The sequence below is a fragment of the Panthera leo genome, chromosome B3, assembly GCF_018350215.1.
Source record: "Panthera leo isolate Ple1 chromosome B3, P.leo_Ple1_pat1.1, whole genome shotgun sequence".
Taxonomy (NCBI): Eukaryota; Metazoa; Chordata; class Mammalia; order Carnivora; family Felidae; genus Panthera; species Panthera leo.
In genome coordinates, this window is record NC_056684.1 from 98,016,248 (window position 1) to 98,038,698 (window position 22,451).

A 22,451-nucleotide genomic window follows, 5' to 3' on the forward strand; every position below is an offset into this window, starting at 1 on the left:
TACATCATTTGCAAATACCTTATCCTATTCAGTAGGTTACTTTTTAGTTGTGTTGACAGTTGCCTTCACTGTGCAAAAGTTTTTTACTTTGATGTAGTCCCAATGGTTTATTTTTGCTTTCATTTCCCTTGCTTTGGGAGACCTATCTAGAAAAATGAGAAGGCTGATGTCAAAGAGATTACTGTGTGTGTTTTCTTCTCGGACTTTTATGGTTTCAGGTCTCACATTCAGGTCTTTAATCCATTTGGAGTTTTTGTGTATGATGTAAGAAAGTGGTCCAGTTTTGTTCTTTTGCATGTGGCTGTCCAGTTTTCCAGCACCATTTATTGAAGAGACTTTTTTTTACCCATTGTATATTCTTGCCTCCTTTGGCATGGATTTTTTTTTTAACTAAAATTTTTTTAGGTTTATTTATTTATGAGAGTGTGCACATGTGCACACAGCAGGGAAGGGGCAGAGAGAGAGAGAAAGAGAGAGAGACCCAGAATCCAAAGCAGGCTCCAGGATCTGAGCTGTCAGCACAGAGCCTGACATGGGACTTGAACTTGGAAACCACAAGATCATGACCTGAGCAGAAGTCGGATGCTTAACAGACTGAGCCAACCAGGCAGCCAGCAGAGATTAATTGACCATATAACCATGTGCTTATTTCCAGACTCTCTAGTTTGTTCCATTGATTTCTGCATTTGTTTTTGTGCCAGTACCATACTGTTTTGATTATTATAGCTTTTGTAGCTTTTATCTTGAAATCTGGATTATGATACCTCCAATTTTGTTCTTCTTTTTCAGGATTGCTTTGGCTGTTTGGGATCTTCTGTGGTTCCATATAAATTTCAGGGTTATTTGTTCTGGTTCTGTGAAACATCCTATTGGTATATGATGGGATTGAATTGAATCTGTAGATTGCTTTGGGTAGTATGGACATGTTAACATTACTTGTTTTTCCCATCCATGAACAGAGAATATCTTTCCATTTGTGTCATCTTCAATTTCTTTTAATCAGTGTTTTATAGTCTTCAGAGTACAGGTCTTTTACCTCCTTGGTTAAGTTTATTTCTAGGTATTTTATTGTTCTTGGCACAACTGTCAGTGGAACTGTTTTTCTTATTTCTTGTTCTGCTACTTCATTACTAGTTTAATATATATAAACCAGTTGGGTTTCTATAATGTGATATCCTAAAATTTTCCTGAATTCATTTGTTACTTCTAAGAGTTTTTTGGTGGAATCTTGGATTTTCTATGTATAGTATCATGTCATCTGCAAATATCATATGCCTTACCAATTGTATTCCTTTTATTTCTTGTCTGATTGCTGTGACTAGAATTTCCAGTACTATGTTGAACAAAAGTGGTGAGAGAGGACATCTTTGACTTGATCTTGACCTTAGAGAGAAAGCTCTGTTTTTCACCAGTGAGTATGTTACTGTGGGTTTGTCATATGTGGCCTTTATTATGTTGAAATATGTTCTCTCTAAACCCACTTGGTTGAGAGTTTTTATCATGAACAGATGATGAATTCTGTGAAATCTTTTTCTGCATCTATTGAGATGATGATATATGATTGTTACCCTTCATTTTGTTAATGTGGTGTACTATGTTGATTGATTTGCAGATACTGAGCCATATCTATATCCCTGGGATAAACCCCACTTGATCATGGTAAATGATCCTTTTACTATATTGTGGATTTTGTTTGGTAATATTTTGTTGAGGATTTTTTGCGTCTATGTTCATCATGGATATTAGTCTGTAGCTTTTGTTTGTTTTGTTGTTTTCCTTTGTTTTTGTTTTTGTTTTTGGTGTGAGGATGGGGGTAGCATCTTTGTCTGATTTTTGATATCCACGTAATGCTAGACTCATAGAATGTACTTGGATATTTGGAAACTTCCCATCTGCTACCTTTTGGAATAGGTTGAAAAGAATAGATCCGAAGTCTTGTTTAAATGTTTGGTAGAATTTACCTGTGAATCCATCTGGTCCTGGAATTCGGTTTGATGGAAGTATTTTGATCATCAATTCAATTTCATTACTAGTAATGGGTCTGTTCATATTTTCTATTTCTTCCTGATTAGTTCTGTAAGATTGTATATTTCTTTTTTTTTTTTTTTTAATTTTTTTTTTCAACGTTTTTTATTTATTTTTGGGACAGAGAGAGACAGAGCATGAACGGGGGAGGGGCAGAGAGAGAGGGAGACACAGAATCGGAAACAGGCTCCAGGCTCCGAGCCATCAGCCCAGAGCCTGACGCGGGGCTCGAACTCACGGACCGCGAGATCGTGACCTGGCTGAAGTCGGACGCTTAACCGACTGCGCCACCCAGGCGCCCCAAGATTGTATATTTCTAGAAATTTATCCATTTCTTCTAGGTTGCCCAATCTATTGGCCTATAATTTTTCATACTGGTCTCTTACCTTTGTATTTCTGTGGTGTTCGTTGCTACTTCTCTTGTATTTTTGGTATTATTTAAGTCCTCCATTTATTTTTCTTCTTTTTTGTTTTTTTAATGTTTACTTACTCTTAGAGAGAGAGAGAGAGAGAGAGAGAGAGAGAACAAGCAGGGAAGGGGCAGAGAGAGGGAGACGCAGGATTCAAAGCAGGCTCCAGGCTCCAAGCTGTTAGCACAGAGCCAGATGTGGGGCTCGAACTCACCAACCACGAGATCATGACCTGAGCTGAAGTCAGAAGCTCTACCAACTGAGCCACTCAGGCACCCCATCCATCTTTATCTTGAGTCTGGCTAAAGGTTTATCAATTTTATTTTTGTAAACAACTTGTACATGGTTTCATTGATGTTTTGTATTTTTATTTATTAGTCTTAATGATTTCCTTTCAGATCTTTTATTATTTCCTTCTTTCTACTAACTTTGGCTTTGTTCTTCTTTTCTAGTTCCTTTAGGTGTAAGGAAATTTGAGACTTTTCTTGTTTCTCTTGGTAGGCCTATATTGCTATAAATTTTCCCCTTAGAACTGCTTTTGCTGGATCCTACAAGTTTTGAACTATTGTGTTCCCACTAGTTATTTTTGACAGCCTTTGTATTCTTAGAAAATACAAAAAAAAAGCTTAAGTGATCTTTCAAAAGGAATCTTTAAAGATGCTCTCAATGTATTTTACTACCTGTTTTGACTCCTCCTCATTTTAGATCCTCATTGTGAGTGAGTATTCCCAGGTAGGTGAGAAAATCTTTAAAAAAACTTCCCTGTGTCTATGTCCTTATACTGTTATCTGTGGGGAAAAAAACCTCATGGCTTTGTTTCTAAAGACCCTAACTTCATGTATTTACACACGCCGTATGTGTGATTATCTAGTTCTGCCTGTTGTTTAATGAGACTAAGAACAATCTTATTTCAGGGTCAAAGTGCAGCCAAGTTAGTACTACTTGAAAAGCAGAATTTAGAGACTTTCACATTGGAAGTTGATGTCAAAATAAAACTATTGCACTTAATTAGGTTCTAACACTACGCCCTGCTGCTTCTCTCTCTCTCTCTCTCTCTCTCTCTCTCTCAAGATGCCACTTTTGTCCTTTCCTAGTAGATAGATCCCCTTTAAAATAAAACTTTACCCTGTTTTTTCTAGAAAGCCAACTAATAGAACTAAACTCTACCTTTCTTGGTCTTTTCCATCTTTCCCAGAGTGACATGCATCTTCTATACTCTTTGGGTTCAAGTTAAAATGTTGAAACCACTCTATCTCATCCCAATACCCAACTGCCTCCTGGTCTCCATTAGGATTAGGTTTGGCTGCATGTGACCACAAAATCAAAATTAAAATGGTTTAAACAAATTAAAAGTTTATTCCTTTTATGTAAAGATGTTCCAGAGATTTTTTAAAATAAATTTCTCAATCTTAATTTTCAGTATGTTTAATATGAATATAACCCACATAAACAAAACTTTCTGGAGTCTTCAATAATTTATTTCTTAATTGAAGTAAAAGTGATAGAATATTACATTAGTTTCAGGTGTATAGTACAACAGCTCATTATTTGTATACATTTCAAGTCCAGGTAATGTCCATCACCATTTATAGTTACAAACTTTGCTTCTTGTGATGAGAAGTTTTAAGATCCACTCTTTTGGCAAATTTCAAATATACAGTGATGTATTAACTATAGTCACATTGCTGTGATTACATTTCCAAGTGTTAAATATTTTATTAGTGGAAGTTTGTACCTTTTGACCCCCCCCTTTACCCATTTAATCCTCCTCCCCAACCCCTGCCTCTAGAAACCACCAATCTGTTCTCTGTATTTATGAGCTTCGTTTCTGTTTTTTTGGATTGCACATATAAATTAAATCATATGGTTTGTATTTCTCTGTCAGACTTAATTCATTTAGCATAATGCCCTTAAAGTCTATCTATATTGTTACAAATGGCAAGATTTCCTCTTTTATGGCTGAATAACCACTGCAGATGGATTCAATTCAGGCCTCACATGACAACTACATCAATTTGAGAGATGGGCTCTTTCCAGCAATCCACTCTTCCACCTGTGGGATGAGGCCCTCACCTTTGTGGTTCAAAATAGCTGCTAGATTTCCAGCCATAATCTTTATTCCAGATAGTAGGAACAAAGAAGTCACCAAAAAGGTGTATCTCATCCCTTTAAGACCTCATCCCAGACTTCTCACATATCAGTGGCCAAAACTTAGACATATGGCCACACCCAGCTACTGAAAAAGCTAGGGAATGTAGTCTGAAATTTGGGTGATACCCTGAATGGCTTAATGTCAATGTTCTTATTTTCAGGAAGATGTGAGAAAGGGCTAATTCAAGGCAACTATTTGTTCTGCCTTTCCTTCCCAAAAAGACACAGCCTATGAAAAGACAGACTTGCCCTTTGGGAAGTTGACCAAAGTTTAGTATGACTGAATTGTTGTGGGGCAAAGGTACATTGAGCAAGAGTGGGAAGTTAGGTTCTGAACATGTAGGTCTTGTATATAGACCATCTTAAAGAATGGAGACTTGAGTTTGAGGTTATTGGGAGACACTGAAAGACTTTAAACAAGAATGTGATGTTCAATTTTGTTTTAGTGTGGCCTACAATTTTGTTTTAGGACTTCTTTTGGAGGCTCTGTGGAGTACAGGTTGGAATGGGATAACTTGAAGTTCCTAGTGGCCTTGACAAGTGCAGTTTTGGTGAAATGATGGGGACAGACATCTGACAAGAAAGCAGTCCCAAATATTAGCCTTTCATATCCTTTATCTCTTCATTTCTCCTGATCTTTTCCTCTCCCCACTTTATGACCTTTATGTGTACTATGTCAGGAATCCTTTTAACATCCCACTCTTTGACCATCCTTTTTTTCCTTTTACTCATCTACTGTAGCACTGTCCCTTCAAAAAATCTTTACTCCTAGAGAGGGAGGGAGGCAAATCATAAGAGACTCTTAAATATGTAACAAACTGAGGATTGAGGCGGAGATGAGGGGAGGGCGGGGGAGAGGGGAAAATGGGTGATGGGCATTGAGGAAGGCCTTTGTTGGGATGAGGACTGGGTGTTGAATCACAAGAATCTACCCCCAAAACCAAGAGCACACTGTATACACTGTATGTTAGCCAACTTGATAATAAATTACATTTTTAAAATGATTTAAAAAAAACAGTATAACTGTACCGGATCTGTAATGGAAACTGTTTAGCTATATGTGGAGTTTTCCTCTGTAGTTCAATACACTTTAACAATAAAAAAAAAAAAAAACAACTTTACTCCCAAACACTGACGTTACTACTTGGCAGCATATGGCAACCACTCACCCACATCCATCTCCTGTTTCCATTGCCCTCTTCACCTACCTTAGATTCTGTGCTCCCTCCCTAAACTTCTATCCTGGACATACCTTCAATCTCCTTGCCTTTTTGTCCCTTTATCATGACCACTTTATCCGTTATTTCCTCCTTTTTTTACTTTAACTCACTTGTCTGATCTCCATTAGACTCAAGTTTGATACTTAAGTGTCTTCTATCTTAAAAACAAGTCTTCTCTGTGGGTCATATCTACCTCCTTTTACAACCCAACTTCTCAAAAGAATTGCTATCTAATTAAACTCTACCACCTCCCCTGGACTCTTGTCAGTTATATGGAAATTGAAGTCGTCAAGTATAATGACAGGAATAGCTGTCTGGAAAATATTGATCCAGATGTTAAACTCTGTAATAAATGGGAGTAAAAGAGGGTAGTAGCCTAATGGTTAATAGCTGGGACTCTTGTACAATCTTAAAAAGGATGGTTGTAACCATCAAATTACAACAACTCACTGACACCAGAGTGAGGAGCTTGAAGTTAGACTTACATTAGTTAAGGAAGATAATGTGACATCTGTTATATAGGAGAATTATGGAGCAAACCGCATGTATGTGTGTGTATATGTATACACACATGTATGCGTATGCTGTCATTTACATAAAATTGTGTGAATATGTGCGTATGTGTACATATGTAAGCACAAAATTATGTCTGAAAGAGTTCAACAAAATTTATTTTCATTTAAATTCACGTTAGTTAACATATTGTATACTATTGGTTTCAGAGTAGAATTTAGTGATTCATCACTTACACATAACACCCAGTGTTCATCCCAACAAGTGCCCTCTTCTAATGCCCACAACCCATTTAGCCCATTGCCCCACCTGACACCCCTTCAGAAAACCTCACTTCTCTATATGTAAGAGTCTCTTAATTGTTTTCCTCCCTGTTTTTTGTTTTTAATGTTTATTTTTGAGAGCGAGAGAGCGAGAGAATCCTAAGCAGGCTCCACACTGTCAGCACATGGGACTGTATCTCACAAACAATGAGATCATGACCTGAGCCAAAATCAAGAGTCAGACACTTAACTGACTGAGCCACTCACGTGCCCCATTCCCTCTGTTTTTTATCTTTTTAAAAAATTTTTTTAAATGTTTATTTTATTTTTGAGATGGAGAGAGAGACAGAGCATACATAGGCGAGCGGCAGAGAGAAGGGGAGACACAGAATCCAAAGCAGGCTCCAGGCTCTGAGCTGTCAGCATAGAGCCCGATGCAGGGGCTTGAACTCACCAACCACAAACCACGAGATCATGATCTGAGCCAAAGTCAAAAGCCCAGCCAACTGAGCCACCCAGGCACCCCTCTCTGTTTTTATCTTATTTTTCCTTCCCCTATTTTTATCTGTTTTTAAATTCCACATAGGAGAGAGTTCACCAAAATATTAATAGTGGCTTTTACTGGGTATTAGGATTTGGGGTAATGTTTACTTCATAGTGCTTTAAAAAATTTTTTTTTTGGAATATTCTTTAAAAATGTGTGTAGTCTTTAATCTTTGAATTTAAGAAGTTGGAAAATTATTTTTCATTTTGGTAGGAAATTTTAAGGAATTGTTCTGAAGTGGCCTTGGTTCTTGCCTAACTTCATTTTAAAGTACATGTCTAATGAGCGGAAGAATAGAAATAAAAAAAGAGTGGATGGTAAGAGACTGTCTTGTATCATGAGATTGCTAGGTTCAAACAGGTGGGTGACAATTTATTGTAGGAAGACTTTTATTTTTTATTTTTTTATTAATATATGAAATTTATTGTCAAATTGGTTTCCATACAACACCCAGTGCTCATCCCAAAAGGTGCCCTCCTCAATACCCATCACCCACCCTCCAATCCCAATCAAAATTGCACCAGCATTCTTCTCGAAACTAGAACAAGCAATCCTAAAATTCATATGTAGGAAGACTTTTAAATCCCATCCAGGCACAAACCTTGAGGCAGAGGCTGACTCCATTGCATGCACTCAGAGCAGAAGCCAACTTGTGCGTTTTTGCTTTTACCAGAAAAGTTAGAATGTTGCAATTTGTTAAATAGCAAAGATTAAACAATTGTAACATTATATGTGATAATTTAAACCCAGCATCTCTATCCAAAAAAAATTCACTAGAAATTTGCCCTTTTTTTCCTTTCCTTTTTTTTCTTTTTCTTTTTCTTTTTCTTTTTTTCTTTTTTTTTTTTTTTAAAGAAAGAGTGGTATTTAACTTGTTACACTGTCTTAGAAACCACTAATGTCAGTGTCATGAGTTTGTATTACTTTTTGTCAGAATTAATATATTGTGATTTATGGGCCTGGACAGGAAATGTATTCTTTCAACTGCTGGAATATAGCACTTGATTTTTATCATGCTGGAAGATGAGTTTTTCTTAAATTACCTGGAAATTTTTCTACAACTTCTTACTATTTTTTAAAATTATGGTACTTAAAATTTTTTTAATGTTTGTTTAATTTTGAGAGAGAGAGAGAGAGAGAGAGAGAGAGAGAGAGAGAGATCACAACCAGGAGAGGGGCAGAGAGACAGAGGGAGAGACAGAATCTGAAGCAGGCTCCAGGCTCTGAGCGGTCAGCACAGAGCCCGACCTGGGGCTCAAACTGAATAACTATGCGATCATGACCTGAGCTGAAGTTGGATGCTTGACTGAGCCACCCAGGTGCTCCAAATTTTGGTCCTGTAATAAACAATAAAGAGAAGAATGAGAAGGGCACCATAAATCCTATACATAAAACAATAGGGATACTTAGTCTCCTGTGAGTGCAGTGCCATTACAGGATGACAATCTGAGAAATCTATACACCTTCCACCCATATAATGAATATTAATTGAGCACCAATTTTTTTTTTTTTTTCAGGCATTGACTTGGGAACTGGGAATACCATGGTAAATAAGGCACTAGTTCTTATCTTAAAAGGTCTTAGTCTAATGGAGATGAGACAAGGCAGTAGGCAATTACACAGAGTGGTACCTATTTTACCTGGGAATGCGGAAGGTGCTTATGAGCACATAGGAGGGGCTCCTACACCAGTCCTTGAAACTAAGGGAAAATATTTTGAAAAATTTCAACAGAATTTCTTTTATGCATGGTCTTAATACAAAATTTAAGCCTTCTTCATATATATATATATATATATATATATATATATATATGTATGTATAATGTGTGTGTATGTGTATATATGTACATATATATGTATATGTGTGTATATATGTGTGTATATATATATATATATATATATGTAAATTTTTTTCCTGTTATTTTGAGAGAAAGACTGTGGGAGATGGACAGAAAGAGAGGGAGAAGGAGAATCTCAAGCAGGCTCTTCCCTATCAGCACAGAGCCAAATGCGGGGCTAAATGATGTTAGGCTTGATCTCAAAACTGTGAGATCATGACATGAGCTGAAATCAAGCTTCAGATGAACTGATTGAGCCACCCAGACTCATTGGTTTTTATATTTTTGAAAAGACCTTTAACTTTTGCCTTCCTGGTCAATATTTTAAATAAGTTGTTACAGGATTGTCCTGTTTAAGTGGGTTATGGTAGGTGGTATTTCTTACACCCACTGTGACTTGGGTGGACACTCTGATGGAGCTATATGTGATATCTGGAGAAAATGTAGGAATTGGGACAAAGGAGTGGGGGCAGGGAACAAGGACAAAAGGTAGGAATAACAGGAATAGTGAGCAATTACATTTATCACCAGGTGGCATTTAAAATGGTACTTATTGGGGCGCCTGGGTGGCTCAGTCGGTTGGGCATCCAACTTCAGCTCAGGTCACGATCTCACGGTCCGTGAGTTCGAGCCCCGCGTCGGGCTCTGGGCTGATGGCTCAGGGCCTGGAGCCTGCTTCCAATTCTGTGTCTCCCTCTCTCTCTGCCCCTCCCTCCCCTGTTCATGCTCTGTCTCTCTCTGTCCCAAAAATAAATAAACGTTAAAAAAAATTTTTTTTAAATGGTACTTATCTGGGTGCATGGGTAGGCTCAGTTGATGCAGCATCCAACTCTTCCTCTAGGCTCAGGTCATGATCTCATGGTTTGTGGGTTCGAGCCCCACGTGGGGTTCTGCCCTGACAGTGAGGAGCCTGCTTGGGTTCTCTCTCTCTCTCTCTCTCTCTCTCTCTCTCTCTGTCCTTGGGTGAGCCAGCCAGGTGCCCCTGAAATTCTACCTTTAAAGCTGTTTTTATCTACTGTCTGCATATCTTTAGCCTAGTTTTCCTTCACTGTCTGCTGTAACCCCTGATATAGGAGAGTATTCTGTCTCACGCAGTAGCCTCTGCAGCTTGTACCGTACCCCAAGACCCTGACTCTTGGTATCCATAGTTGACTGACCAGGCAAGGCTCTTTCCATGACCTAATCAGATTTTTAAAGAATTTGAAATTGTGACTTGGAAGTAATGATTGGATTCTACTTGGAATTTGAATAAGGACGTGATAGAAAGCAGGAAAACACTGCTGCTGCTTCCCCCCCCCCCCCCCCCCCCCCCACCACACTGGTACAGGGAGAAAAGCAAAAATGAGAGACCATGTGATGAGAGATAGATAGGGATAGAGATGGGGGCGGGGTGGTAGGGGAGAATACCAAAGGTCTTTAGTGAAGTCTGTCTATATTTTCTGCCCTTGGGTTCCATTAAACAAATTTGATTCCTTATAGTAAATCCCCTTTAAATTAAACTAGCTGCAACAAGTTTGTTTCTTTGGGTCACATTCTTCCTAGGGTAGCAGGAGAGTACAAGCATTTGTAGACATGGATAAAGTGTGTTTTCTACCTGCCATAAATGGCTGCTAGTCAGTTTCCAGTTTATTTATTTTTCAGAGATAGAGACACAGTGTGAGCAGAGGAGGGACAGAGAGAGAGAGAGACAGTGACACAGAGTCTGAAGCAGGTTCCAGGCTTTGAGCTGTCAGCACGGAGCCTGATGCGTGGCTTGAACTCATGGACCACAAAATCGTGACCTGAGCCCAAGTCGGACACTTAACCTACTAAGCCACCCAGGTGCCCTCACATTTAGTATATGTTATACGTGGAAACGTTTTATTTGGAAATAATTGCAAACTTAAAGAAGGTTGCAAGAGTATTACAAATACTTGCATAACCTTTCCCCATTTTTAAAAAAACATTTGGCTTCATTACTTTGTTCTGTGTGTGTGCGTGCACACGTGTGCGTGTATGTAATTTTGTTTCTGAATCACTTGTGAATAAGTTGCATACATTATGGTTCTTTATCCCTAAAAAACTTCATTGTATATTTCCTTACAATAGTCTTACATAAACACATTAATTATCAATGTCATTAAATTTTTAACATTGATAAAATACTACACTACACCATCCATATTCCCATTTTTCCCCTTGGTTTCTCCATTATAAAACTATAACCTAGGAGTAGGTATTGCATTTAGTTGTCATGTGTGTTTGGTCTCCTTTAATTTAGAACATTTCTGCAGGCTTTTCTCCTTTCTTTTTCTTTCTTTCTTTTTTTCTTTCTTCTTTTTCTGCTTTTTTAACATTGACATTTTTCTAGAATAATCCCTATTGTCCATAGCATTGCAATACTGGATAACATCTTAGCGCCTGGGACTGGGTTGGTGCCTGCTTGAGATCTTGAAGACAGATAAAATTCCAACCAGGAAAGAAAAATGTTTGGTAAATGCTCATCTGGGCTATAAGGACTGTTCAGATTTTTACTTTGCCTTCACTAGTAAAGCATATCTCATGAATTTAGAATTAAATACTTTTACCATGAGGGTATCCAGCTTTATTTTACGTGGTTGCCTCCTTTTTTTCTTTTTTCCTTAAGTAAGCTCTACACCCAATGTGGGGTTTGAACTCATGACCCCGAGATGAAGAGTCAAATGCTCTATTGACTGAGTCAGCCAGGCACCCCAGTTGCCTACTTTTTTTTTTTTTTTACGTTAATTCATTTTCGAGAGACCAAGAGAGGCATGAGTGGGGGAGGGGCAGAGAGCAAGACATAGAATCGGAAGCAGGCTCCAGGCTCTGAGCTGTCAGCACAGAGCCCGACCTGGGGCTCGAACCCACGAACCTTGAGATCATGACCTGTGCTGGTTAGATACTTAACTGGGACACCCAGGCACCACCCCCGCAACAGTTGACTACTCTTTAGTTGGCATTTCACTGTTTCAGTTTTATGGTTTGCCTTTGTGGAGCTTTTTTTTTTTTTTTTTTTTAAAGATGTTCACTTGTTTAAATTATTTTCCCTGATTTATAAATGAGGCAAAAACCAAACACTAAATAAAAACCACTTTTGTGACTTATGTCATATTTTATCTAATTTAAATTTAACTTTTTAATCAACAGATAATTTATATAATTTAGGTTAAAACTCTGATCCTTTGACTAAAATCTAACCATTTGGACGCCAAGTAAATATCAGAAAACATGACTTTTTGAATGCAAGATGAATGAGACTGCAAACAGGTTACACTAATCTCAATGAAGCACATACACAATTACATTTAATAGACTAGGTGAAGAACCTTCCCCAGTCTACATTAAAATACCTGAAGATGTTGGGGCGCCTGGGTGGCTCAGTCCGTTAAGCGTCTGACTTCGGCTCAGGTCATGTTCTTATAGCCTGTGAGTTTGAGCCCCACGTCAGGCTCTGTGCTGACCATTCAGAGCCTGGAGCCTGCTTCAGATGCTGTGTCCCCCCGTCTCTCTGCCCCTGCTTGGCTCGTGCTTTCTCTCAAAAATAAACATTAAAAAAAATTAAATACCTGAAGATGTTAACCTTCCTTATCCTAGTGCCCATAGTATTGAATCTATCAACAAAGTGTAACCATCTTCTACATGGATACATTTTTCCTAACTTTTTTTGTGTATAAATACTCTACCCCCATCAGATCATACAGTAAACCAGGAATGATTTAGATTTTTATAGTATGCATTTGATGGAAGTAGAAATTGATACAAGTGTTGCTGCAACATATTAATATAGACAAATATTTCTATATTGTCTATATAGAAAAATATAGACAAATCTGGGCCTTAAGTCCTGAGCCCTATTTAGCTGGCTGTGTGACCTTGAGTAAGTCACAAGTTTCAATTTACTCATAGCTCTTGCCTCATAAAGGCAGTATGTGGCTGATATGAAAGCTTTGAGGGGCACCTGGGTGACTCAGCTGGTTAAGCATCCAGCTTTTGATTTCAGCTCAGCATTGTGAGATCAAGCCCCACATGGGGCTCTGCACTGGGCATGAAGCGTGCTTGTGATTCTCCCTCCCTTTCTCTGTCTTCTCCCCTACATGCTCTTGCTCTGTCAAAATAAGTAAAAGCTTGAAAAGTAAATAAAACAAGGCTTGTGAGATGGGTCTGGTTTGGCCACCATTTTGCTTCTACGTTTCAGTATTCAGCTAGTGCCTCAATGTTCGTTCAGGTTAACTTTTATGACTATACTTGCATATATCTACCCAGTCACGAGCAGCTCAACTAAGTTTGAGTCACCCATTAAAGATGGAAAAGTGAAACCAAGCCACTTTGGAAGTACCCACAATCTCAAGTAGGGCCTCACCTGAGGTTAAGTCAGGATTCTAGAAGTAAATTATGAACCATACTACAGGGTATAGAGACCCCAACCTGGCTGGTCCAGAAGTCCTTAATTCTATGACAGAAATGGAGTCCCAACGCTCAGATCTTCTTAAAATGCAGAATATGAGGATATCGTGTTAGGTCTGGAGTGGGTACTGAGACTCTGCATTTGTAGAATGTGTTTAGTGCAGTATTTTGATGCTTTTACTCTAAGGACCAATGGTAAACACATGGACACTGTTTAAAAGTTCAGGATGTATACAAAACAGCCATGTTTGCAAAATTATTTATTTACATCTTAAGCTCACATTAAAACCTTCCTAAGATAGAATGGCTAAGATGAAATGTACAAAGTTGATATCAACACATACACAATTTTATTTCAAAAAGTTATCCTGTGGATGGCTTTTGATGAACTCGTTTTTTTTTTCCTCCACAAAACCAGTGTTCCCTTAAATCATGGTGTGAAAGTGTCTTCTCATAATGTTAAATCATTCAAAAAAGCTGAGAAATAAAGAGCTAACTTTTATTATTAAACAGCTATCCATATGCCATGCAGTGTTTTCTGTTTTAGTCTATGAGATGTTCAAATAGGCCCTAACATGATATAGTAAGTTTTAAATATGGAATACTTTGGTTATTAGGTTTTGACTTGGCTTTTGGCCGAACTTGTCTCTCATTCCACTGAGTCATTATAGGTAATCCGTTCAAAACAAGACTTGCTCAATACTCTTACAAAGCACTTAGTCGTGCCTGGATTGGGAATACCTTTTAAGATGCTGACAAAAACAACACATTTTTTTTTTTTTCTTCACTCAAGAAAAAAACCCACAAAAAATCATTCCTACATGTCAAAGTTGACCATAAAGTAGACTTTTTATTCATTCTTCCAGAAAAAAAAAAAAGTTCATCATAACAATACCTGACCTGGGTATTTGTACATTTTTGAAACACTAGACCTGTATGACCTCCTTTGATACCCTAAAAACTCATGATTTTGTGATCTATTTATGTAAAATATGCTTGAGATTAAATACATAAGCAATGCATTTGAAGCTCCTGGGAAGGATTCACATTTAAAATAGTTTTTAAAATCTGGGTTTTAAAAGAGTTTTAGAAAAATAAAATACTGTGATCAGTTCTACCCCTCCCTCTCTACTTTTCTCTCCTCACAACTTGAGCTTAAGAGTTCAGGCTCTAAAAAGCATAAGAAAGCAAAAATAGAACAATGTAGGCTTTGTTACACACATTTTCGTCTCAGTTAACATATCACAAAGGCAAACCTGATTTTCTTTCCTTGAAATGAAGATCCCATCTTCTAAAACTAACATAAATAACTGTTCAGAAATACAAAGAAAGTTTAACCACTGCTTTTAATAAACAAGTGGCTAAATGCCTATAAAATAACGTGCTATTATAAATTGCCAGCTAAATTCCCACTCTAGTCTACAAAAATAAACTGCACAAATATGTAAATTTAAGGTAACTATTTCTCATGTTGGTCTTGCAATTTTATAAGTGCAGTAAAGCAAGAAATGAATAAGCACCTAGATATTGACTGAGTCAACTTTCATTTGAGCAGCATTCTGATTTTTGGATAAAGGGGATTCTGAATGTTTTCTAAAACTTTCCAGAAAGTCCTATTTACATTCATTGTACAGCATTTTATATACATGTAAATACACATTAATGAGAAATTAACCTATGCTTTTCATAATGTAAAAAATACAACACGTGATCATATGCTAAAGCCAGTAATTTGAGTAATCTGCTTGTTCAGTTTTGATAGCAATAACCTTGAGTAACTTGAATCATATTACATAAATATACCACAGATGCATAGTTTATTTATGACCTTAGTAGCCTAGGTCTAAACACAGTTTTAAGTGAAAAAGATTCTCTGTTAAAGCCTATGCCATACAAGTAGTTGGGCTTACTAGTAATGTTTGTACTGGGGAAGAAAGATTAAGGAAGGCGTGACAGCAGACATCAAATGTTTTGAAGGATAACTAAAGGGAAGAATTAAAATTAGTTATTTTTCGAGGGGGGTATTCATGACTTTCTGATAAGAGCTGTCCAAACATGAAAAGGTCTGTCTCATGAATGTGAATTCCAGTCCCACAAACGGCCATGCCTTGTCAGAGCTCTGGTAGTGAGGACTCCGGTGCTGGCAGTAGGTTGTCAGGTGGGACTAATAGATGGTTAGGCCACAAAGAGCTCTAAAGTTGCTTGATGCAAATTTTGTTAAAAAATTTTTTTTGTTTATTAGAGCGCGAGTGCTTGCGCGCACAAGTCGGGGAGGGGCAGAGAGAGAGAGGAAGAATCCCAAGCAGGCCCATGCTGTCAGGGCAGAGCCCCACGAGGGGCTCCATCCCATGAACCGTGAGATCATGACCTGAGCCAAAATCAAGAGTTGGATGCTTAACCCACTAGCCACCCAGGTGCCCAAAGATTTTTTTTGTTAACTCTGTATGACCTCTTAGGCGGTTTGCTTCATCTTTTGTTGCTGCCCATAAAGCAGTATGTGATTTTGCTGTTATTTGTCTTGTAAATTGATGGGCTTGGCCTTCCAGGAATGTATCAGAGTGAATTTTTCTCATCTAATTGCTGTCCCACAAAAACAAATAGCTAGTTAAGATGAGCTTTGTTAGTGTCTTACACATAGTAAGTCCTCCACCAATGCCTGACTAGCTGAAGTGGGCTAGAAGCAAAGATTTTACTTGGGGAAAATAAAAGTTACCTATTCTAAAATGTTGACTGTTCTAGAAAGTTCTGGTCTTGCGACTGAATGGAAAATCCTATTTGGCACTCCTTTACCTCAGAATGCATGCCAGTGCTTATCAGAGTTAAGAAATTCTTATGATCAGATTTGAGGTGTTAGGTTAAAATTTCCATACTTCCTATTCCTCTGTTAAACAAATAATAACTTCAAGTTAGGTTTTTAACGCTAAAATCAATGCTTTTTTTTCCAAAAGAGTAAATTCAGTAAAAATGTAAAACTAAAAATCCTATGGCTCTAAATCTAAGACAAATAAGGTCACATGGCTTATGCATTTCAGATTCTTAAAGAGGCCCTACTGTTTCAGGAAGACCATTTAAAATATTGTTCCCTGAGTTCTTGAAGCAACCCTAAAAGTAAGTTGATGAACTCCAAGACTTTAGAGAGAGAGAAACCCACATGGTTTGCTTAACTCTCTTCTAAGAGTAACTGTTGAAAGTGGTTTGTGTTCAGTGCTTTCCTTATAGCTCAAATGCTATTGTGGCTTTATCCATTTCTTAGAAGATAAGCTCCCCAAATGAAACTTGTCAGAAGGAAAAAAAATGCTTAAAGAAAGTTGGGTTTTTTAAAGCAAGTACAGTTTTAACCTTAGTTAACAGTGTAGTTGAGTAAATCAGTTTTTAGTATCCATAATCCATCAGGAGTGGTAATACTGCCATAGGTGTTAGAAGGTCAAGTACATGGGCTTTGGCTCTTCTGTCCCCCGTGGTTATTGAGCTCAGGGTCTCGCACTAAAGAGCCAAAATTATTGGAAACAGAATGACTTCTCCATATTTAAATGTGTAAGAAGACAGACATTTGGTTTTCAAATAAAGATCAAAACAAACTCATCAGATCTAAAACTTAAAATACCTGGAATTTACACAAACATTTGTACATAATATTGTTTTGTTTTTAAACTTATTCACAACTGGGGGTTTTAAGATTCTTGCATTGTGTTCACATACCCACCTTTTTGGTGGCTATCAGGGTATGTTTTTAAAATTCAAAACTGGGGAATAATTTAAACAGTGAAATATGTGACTATTTGCAGCTCCCATTAGAGTCTCTTTAGAAAAACTAATTACAGTGAATGGAGAGTACAGTTCTGTTGCTGGCAGTTTTAGGTTGAGCTGAACTTTAAACCAGTAAAGGTTTAAAAAAAAAAAAAAAAGGGTTGAGAGAACCTACTGAAATGTTCCATCCATTTCAGTAAAGTGCACAAATGAGTGTATCCTTTGGCTTGGCTATGACCTCAAGGGAGGTGTAGAAGTCAGTGGTGCTGGTGCCAGATTCCTGACTATATTACTGAGGCTGGCAATCTTCTCTTCTAGGAGGTAATTTTTCTTTTCTGCTGTTTTTTGTCGCTGTTCAGTCATTTCCAGAGCTTTCAACAACTGGGCATTTTCAACATACAAATCCTTCACCATCGCATCTGCTTTAGTATTCTTGCACAGCTAGAAACAGAAACCAGAAACATTTTGACTCCATTTCTGTAACTGTCTTAGGTTTAAGGTCTGACATTAGAACAGTTGTTCATAAAGGCAAATGACTTATATTCTTTTATTTAACAATACAGGTTTAACATCAGATGTGGCATCAGGGATACAGGCAGAGCACATCCACTTTTTCCAAGCTGTTTCTTTGCATAAAGTTTGTAGAAGGCACTAATAAAAGAACAGATTGATATTTGAAAGCTCAAAAAATGAAAGCTTTTTTTTTCCCACCTAAGTAAATTAGGTGTTACTGCTTTTTCTTTCTCTAAAAATAGCAAAATACTTTCATAACTTCTGAGGTTTAGGGTGTGAACTTTAACTCTGTTCTTAACAGATGCTTGAGTTTCCTTCCCATTCATAGCTATAACCTACTGATTATTTTAAAATTTGGTTCATGTATTATAATACAGAGGTAAGATCTGGGCAGCTCCTTTTCCTTAACTCTTCCTCTTTTACATAGAACTTGTCAGAAGATAGACTTTAATTTTTATAGTTAAAATATATAGTCAAGGGATGGGAAAACTTGTCAGTGGCCTTGCGATAATTTTATTTTGGTTCCTATTATATATATTCCAACCCTCCCTTCCCTCATTACACCTCATTTTACAGGCAGTTTTAACCAGGGCATCTAAAAGTATAGAGGTTTCAGGGGAAAAAAGAACAACTGAGAGTGGCTAATTTATTAGCATTGCAAAGGGCAATGATAAAGACGATAACACCTGAAGCCTGGAATCTAGATGACGGGCAAGTGTAACATACTAACCTACCCTATTGAGCTGTTCTAAGGAAACATTTCATCCCTTCTTCTCTCCCTTCCTTCCTGCCGTTTACAAAACACTCCTGGCTCTTCATCCTAAGACCCTCTACTGCCCACTCCTCCCTATTTCTCCCGTTTCTTCTCCTGCTCCTCTCAGGACACTATGATCTGTTAATGCCAAAATATTTGTAGATGTCCACACACCATATGTTGTCGTAACTGCATGATGTTCCCGTAGCCTAGAATGCCCTTCTCACACTTCTTCACCTGTTCAAATCTTACTCAGCTGTCAATACTTGAAGAGGCCTTCAGGAAACTTTCTTTAAAGCATGGAGTTAGATCAAGTATTCTTCCCTGTGTTCCCCTCTGCTGAAAATAGAGTGGATCGGATTTTCTTTGTTTAAAATTACCACCTTGCCAAATGCTTAATACCTTGTATGTGAACTACGCTCCCCATTGGCAGGATTTTGTTCACTGTCATATCTCTAGCACTTAGAAAAGGACTTGGCATGTAGTAACTATGTTTTGAATAAGTGAATGATCACAGGGTTGAATAAATGCTTATTGTGGAAGACTTTCTTTTCTTTCCATTTTGTGATTAAGATATTGGGCAAAGAAAAGTTCCTAATTCTCCATTAAGACCTTCTCTTGGTATTATTATTCTTAAGTTTTATGTGTCTAGAAAACCAGGTGGGACAATTTCTGCCCCCACCTCCCCAGGTCTTAATTTCAGTTTCCAAAGTAGCTATAAATCTTTACTATAGAGTGGTCCTTTTTTGCATGTCTCTTCAGTGGTTACACAAATACTTTCTAAACCCAGGCCCCACCTGCCACCAGCAGGTCAGGGTCCCTATTCTAATTCAGAGCACAGCCTTTTGGGGTCTGGATATAGCCAGAAGACTTTTTGAAGTCGTCATAGCCATCGCAAACAGCAAAGCTAAAATTCCATTTATTATCTCCCCATTTTTTACCAACATAAATTTTCTAGTTATTTAAATAGAATGTTTACTGTCTTGGGCAAATAAAAAAAAACTACAAAAATTAAATTTGAGCCATGGAACTTCATTAGGAATGCATTATGTCCAGATGAGTCTCTTAGCAAATGTACATTTTCAAAATTGTGGACAAACAGGCCTTAGGAGAGCTCTGGAAAAATAATGTAGAATACAGAATTCATATTTTTGGAGTGGTATGGGGGACAGTGAATCCTAAGTCCTGCTATACGTTTGTAGTAGAATTTGCCTTTATTTGACAACAAAAATTAACACGTTAATGGCAATAAAGGAATGTAAAACTGGAGTTAAAAGTGGAATGTGGGGTGGGTGGGTGGAGAGGACCCGGGAGGCTCACTTGTTCTTTGAGCTGATTCACTTTATCCTGAAGAAGCCTTTTCACCAGTTTCAATTTCTGTTCAACTTCCATCATCCGTTCTTCCATGACAGTTACCAGTTGTTCCTGGTTTCCCTGAAGGGAAGAAGAAAATGTGTTGTCATTTGAAAAATATGCCATACCGAAAAGAAAGCCCTAGTAATTTATTTTTCCCACAAGATGCCTAGAGAAAGGACAGTAAATATGTGCCTTTGTAACGGGAGGGGTGGATTTCTGATGAAATGGGGGCTCTGAACACTGCATGGGTTGCACATGAGAAAAGTAATCCTATCAGAGAATCAAAGATTAAAAAAAAAAATCTTACCTGTGTTACTATCTTCCCCTGAGATAAAGCAAAATTCTTAAAACCCGCATTTTAGTACCTGTGTGCACTTCTTCTAGTAAAATAGTTTTCAATGGTAAATTAAAAATAAGGTTATCAACCTTCCATCTGTGACTTGGGCCTTGGCAACACTGTGGGTCTCTCAAGACCAAAACAAAACTGAGTTTATTCAGGATCACTTAGCATTTCCAGTCAGCTTGCAATTTGTGTGTCCATTTTTCCTGTGTAAAATGGCTGATTACTGTGAGGGTGTTACTGTTCCTTTCTTTATAATAACCGGCTTCTTCCTGCCAGTTATTGTCATCCGTTTCCCAATTTGACTTGCCATTGTGAAGCAAACATCTGGATTGGAGGCTGGGTTTATCATAAAAAAACTTAAGAATCTCCCCACAAACAACTCATAGATAAAACGAGAGGGCAGAAACAGAGCCAGGGCTTCTCCTCTTCTCACACAACAGTGATAGGTTAAGGAGTTATGCGGGTTTTGAAGAGAGTGTGAGTGCAGCCAGCTGCCCTCCCCGCAGGTCACGAAAATGTCCATGTAAGGAATTTCAGGTTTTTAAAGGTTCTTCAAGCATTAAGCAAAACTCAGGTGTTAATGGCTGATGGTATAACCCCTTTTAAAAGCATGGAGAATGACCAAACGTGGACTGGAAGCCAATGTTTGGATAAAGCAACAGCATTTATTCAGATATAAACAACTGAACCATGTGATTAGTTTGAAGACAACTGTAGTAGGTCAAAGTCCAATGCAGGAAGTAAATTTCAAGAAAGAAGCTTTGAGAACATTTAGCTTTAAAAAAAAAAGATAGAATGGCTTTTTAAAGGTCAAACGTAAATGGAAGATGCCTGATTTCTACTTGCTTTAAAAAACAAAACAAGGGGCGCCTGGGTGGCTCAGTCGGTTAAGCATCCGACTTCAGCTCAGGTCACGATCTCGCGGTCTGTGAGTTCGAGCCCCGCGTCAGGCTCTGGGCTGATGGCTCAGAGCCTGGAGCCTGCTTCCAATTCTGTGTCTCCCTCTCTCTCTGCCCCTCCCCCGTTCGTGCTCTGTCTCTCTCTGTCCCAAAAATAAATAAACGTTAAAAAAAAAAAATTAAAAAAAAAAAAACAAAAAACAAAAAAACAAAACAAAACAAAACATAACTCAAAGAACATGGAGCATGGCCAAAGAGGAAAAACAAAGGCAGTCATATATTTAAAATTTATTTTATTGTTTTCATCAAAATTTTTCTTTTTCCTGTCAAAAAAGCATGATACATCTTATACAAAACAGTATAAATAACCCAAATTTTCTTCCAATTCCATATATAAAAGTAGTACCTCTTATTAAAAATAGTTACAGCATATGGAATGAGAAAATATATAGAATACATCCTTTCAAGAATCTCAAGTCCACATTCTTTAAATGGTATAAATAAAATGATTTGTAACAAGCTGAAATTTGTGAATTTGATTCACAAACTGTCATTTCTACGTTAATAAATAAGAGACCTAATACTGCAAAGGCTTAATAATAATAATATAATTTAAAAGAGCACTTGATTCCAAAATGTTTTCCAGCTTATGTCTCTGTGTGTGTGTGTGTGTGTGTGTGTGTGTGTGGGAGGGGGGGGAGCGTGTGCATCTGAGTAGCTGCCATGGTAAGAAATGTCATCAATAGCAGCCCAGTTTTCACAGGTGCCCAATCCTTCTGTAGGAATCTGCATGCACTGCTCGCTGCTCCGGTAGCAAGGCCTAGGGAAAGAAGGCAAGTGGTATACTTCACCCCATGTCAAGATCATGTTTGGGGAGGAGTCTAAATTCACACATCTATAATGCAAACAATCTTTAAAAGCACACACATTAACACTACAATGCAAGCAAAGCAACACAGAGGCAGAAGAAATCACATCACTCCACACACAGAGGCGACGTGCAGATTCTAATAATGTTCTGTAATCTTAAAATTAGTGTCAGCTCAGGGGCCAGAAACAGAAGAGCCTGCAGTGGTATTCTAGAGACAACAATAAGCAGTCCACTCTGCCATCTGGCTGGAGAAAAAAGTTTTTTTGTTTTTTTTTTTAGTACAAAAACCTCAACAGTCTTTGCAGCGCCTAGGTGGCTCAGTTGGTTGGGCGTCTGACTTTGGCTCACATCATGATCTTGCAATCTGTGAGTTCAAGCCCCGCGTCAGGCTCTGTGCTGACAGCTCAGAGCCTGGAGCTTGCTTCAGAGTCTATGTCTCCCTCTGTCTCTGTACCTCCCCTGCTCATACTGTCTCTCTCTCTCAAAAATAAACATTAGAAAAAAATTAGGCAAAAACTGTACTAAGGTTTTTTTAATCTTATCCTGAAGTAATTGGAGTAAAAGGATATTTTTTTATTTTTAAACATTGGCAGGTGGGTT

General features: G+C 37.9%; 1 protein-coding gene and 1 long non-coding RNA gene across 22 annotated transcripts in view; one reads left to right on the forward strand and one right to left on the reverse strand.

Moving 5' to 3' along the window:
* Nucleotides 1–22,451, forward strand: part of LOC122222617 — an 80,975-nt gene that overhangs the window by 21,254 nt on the left and 37,270 nt on the right. For 2 of the 12 annotated variants that reach the window (XR_006203803.1, XR_006203805.1), the window contains exon 4: nt 16,401–16,476. The exons of the other annotated variants lie outside the window; for them this stretch is intronic. This is a non-coding gene — a long non-coding RNA (uncharacterized LOC122222617). The remainder of the gene's footprint in view (nt 1–16,400; nt 16,477–22,451) is intronic. 12 annotated transcript variants of the gene reach the window in all.
* Nucleotides 17,228–22,451, reverse strand: part of NIN (ninein) — a 95,591-nt gene continuing 90,367 nt past the window's right edge. For 7 of the 10 annotated variants that reach the window (XM_042943171.1, XM_042943176.1, XM_042943170.1 and 4 more), the window contains 2 exons: nt 19,703–19,816; nt 17,228–17,556 (listed from right to left, as the gene is read on the reverse strand). In XM_042943171.1, the coding sequence (XP_042799105.1) occupies nt 17,347–17,556; nt 19,703–19,816 (324 nt within the window). In that variant the 3' untranslated portion in view covers nt 17,228–17,346. Of the gene's footprint in view, nt 17,557–18,469; nt 19,817–21,473; nt 21,801–22,451 lie in introns of those variants that run through there. The other 3 variants (XM_042943180.1, XM_042943179.1, XM_042943178.1) reach the window with 3 other exon arrangements.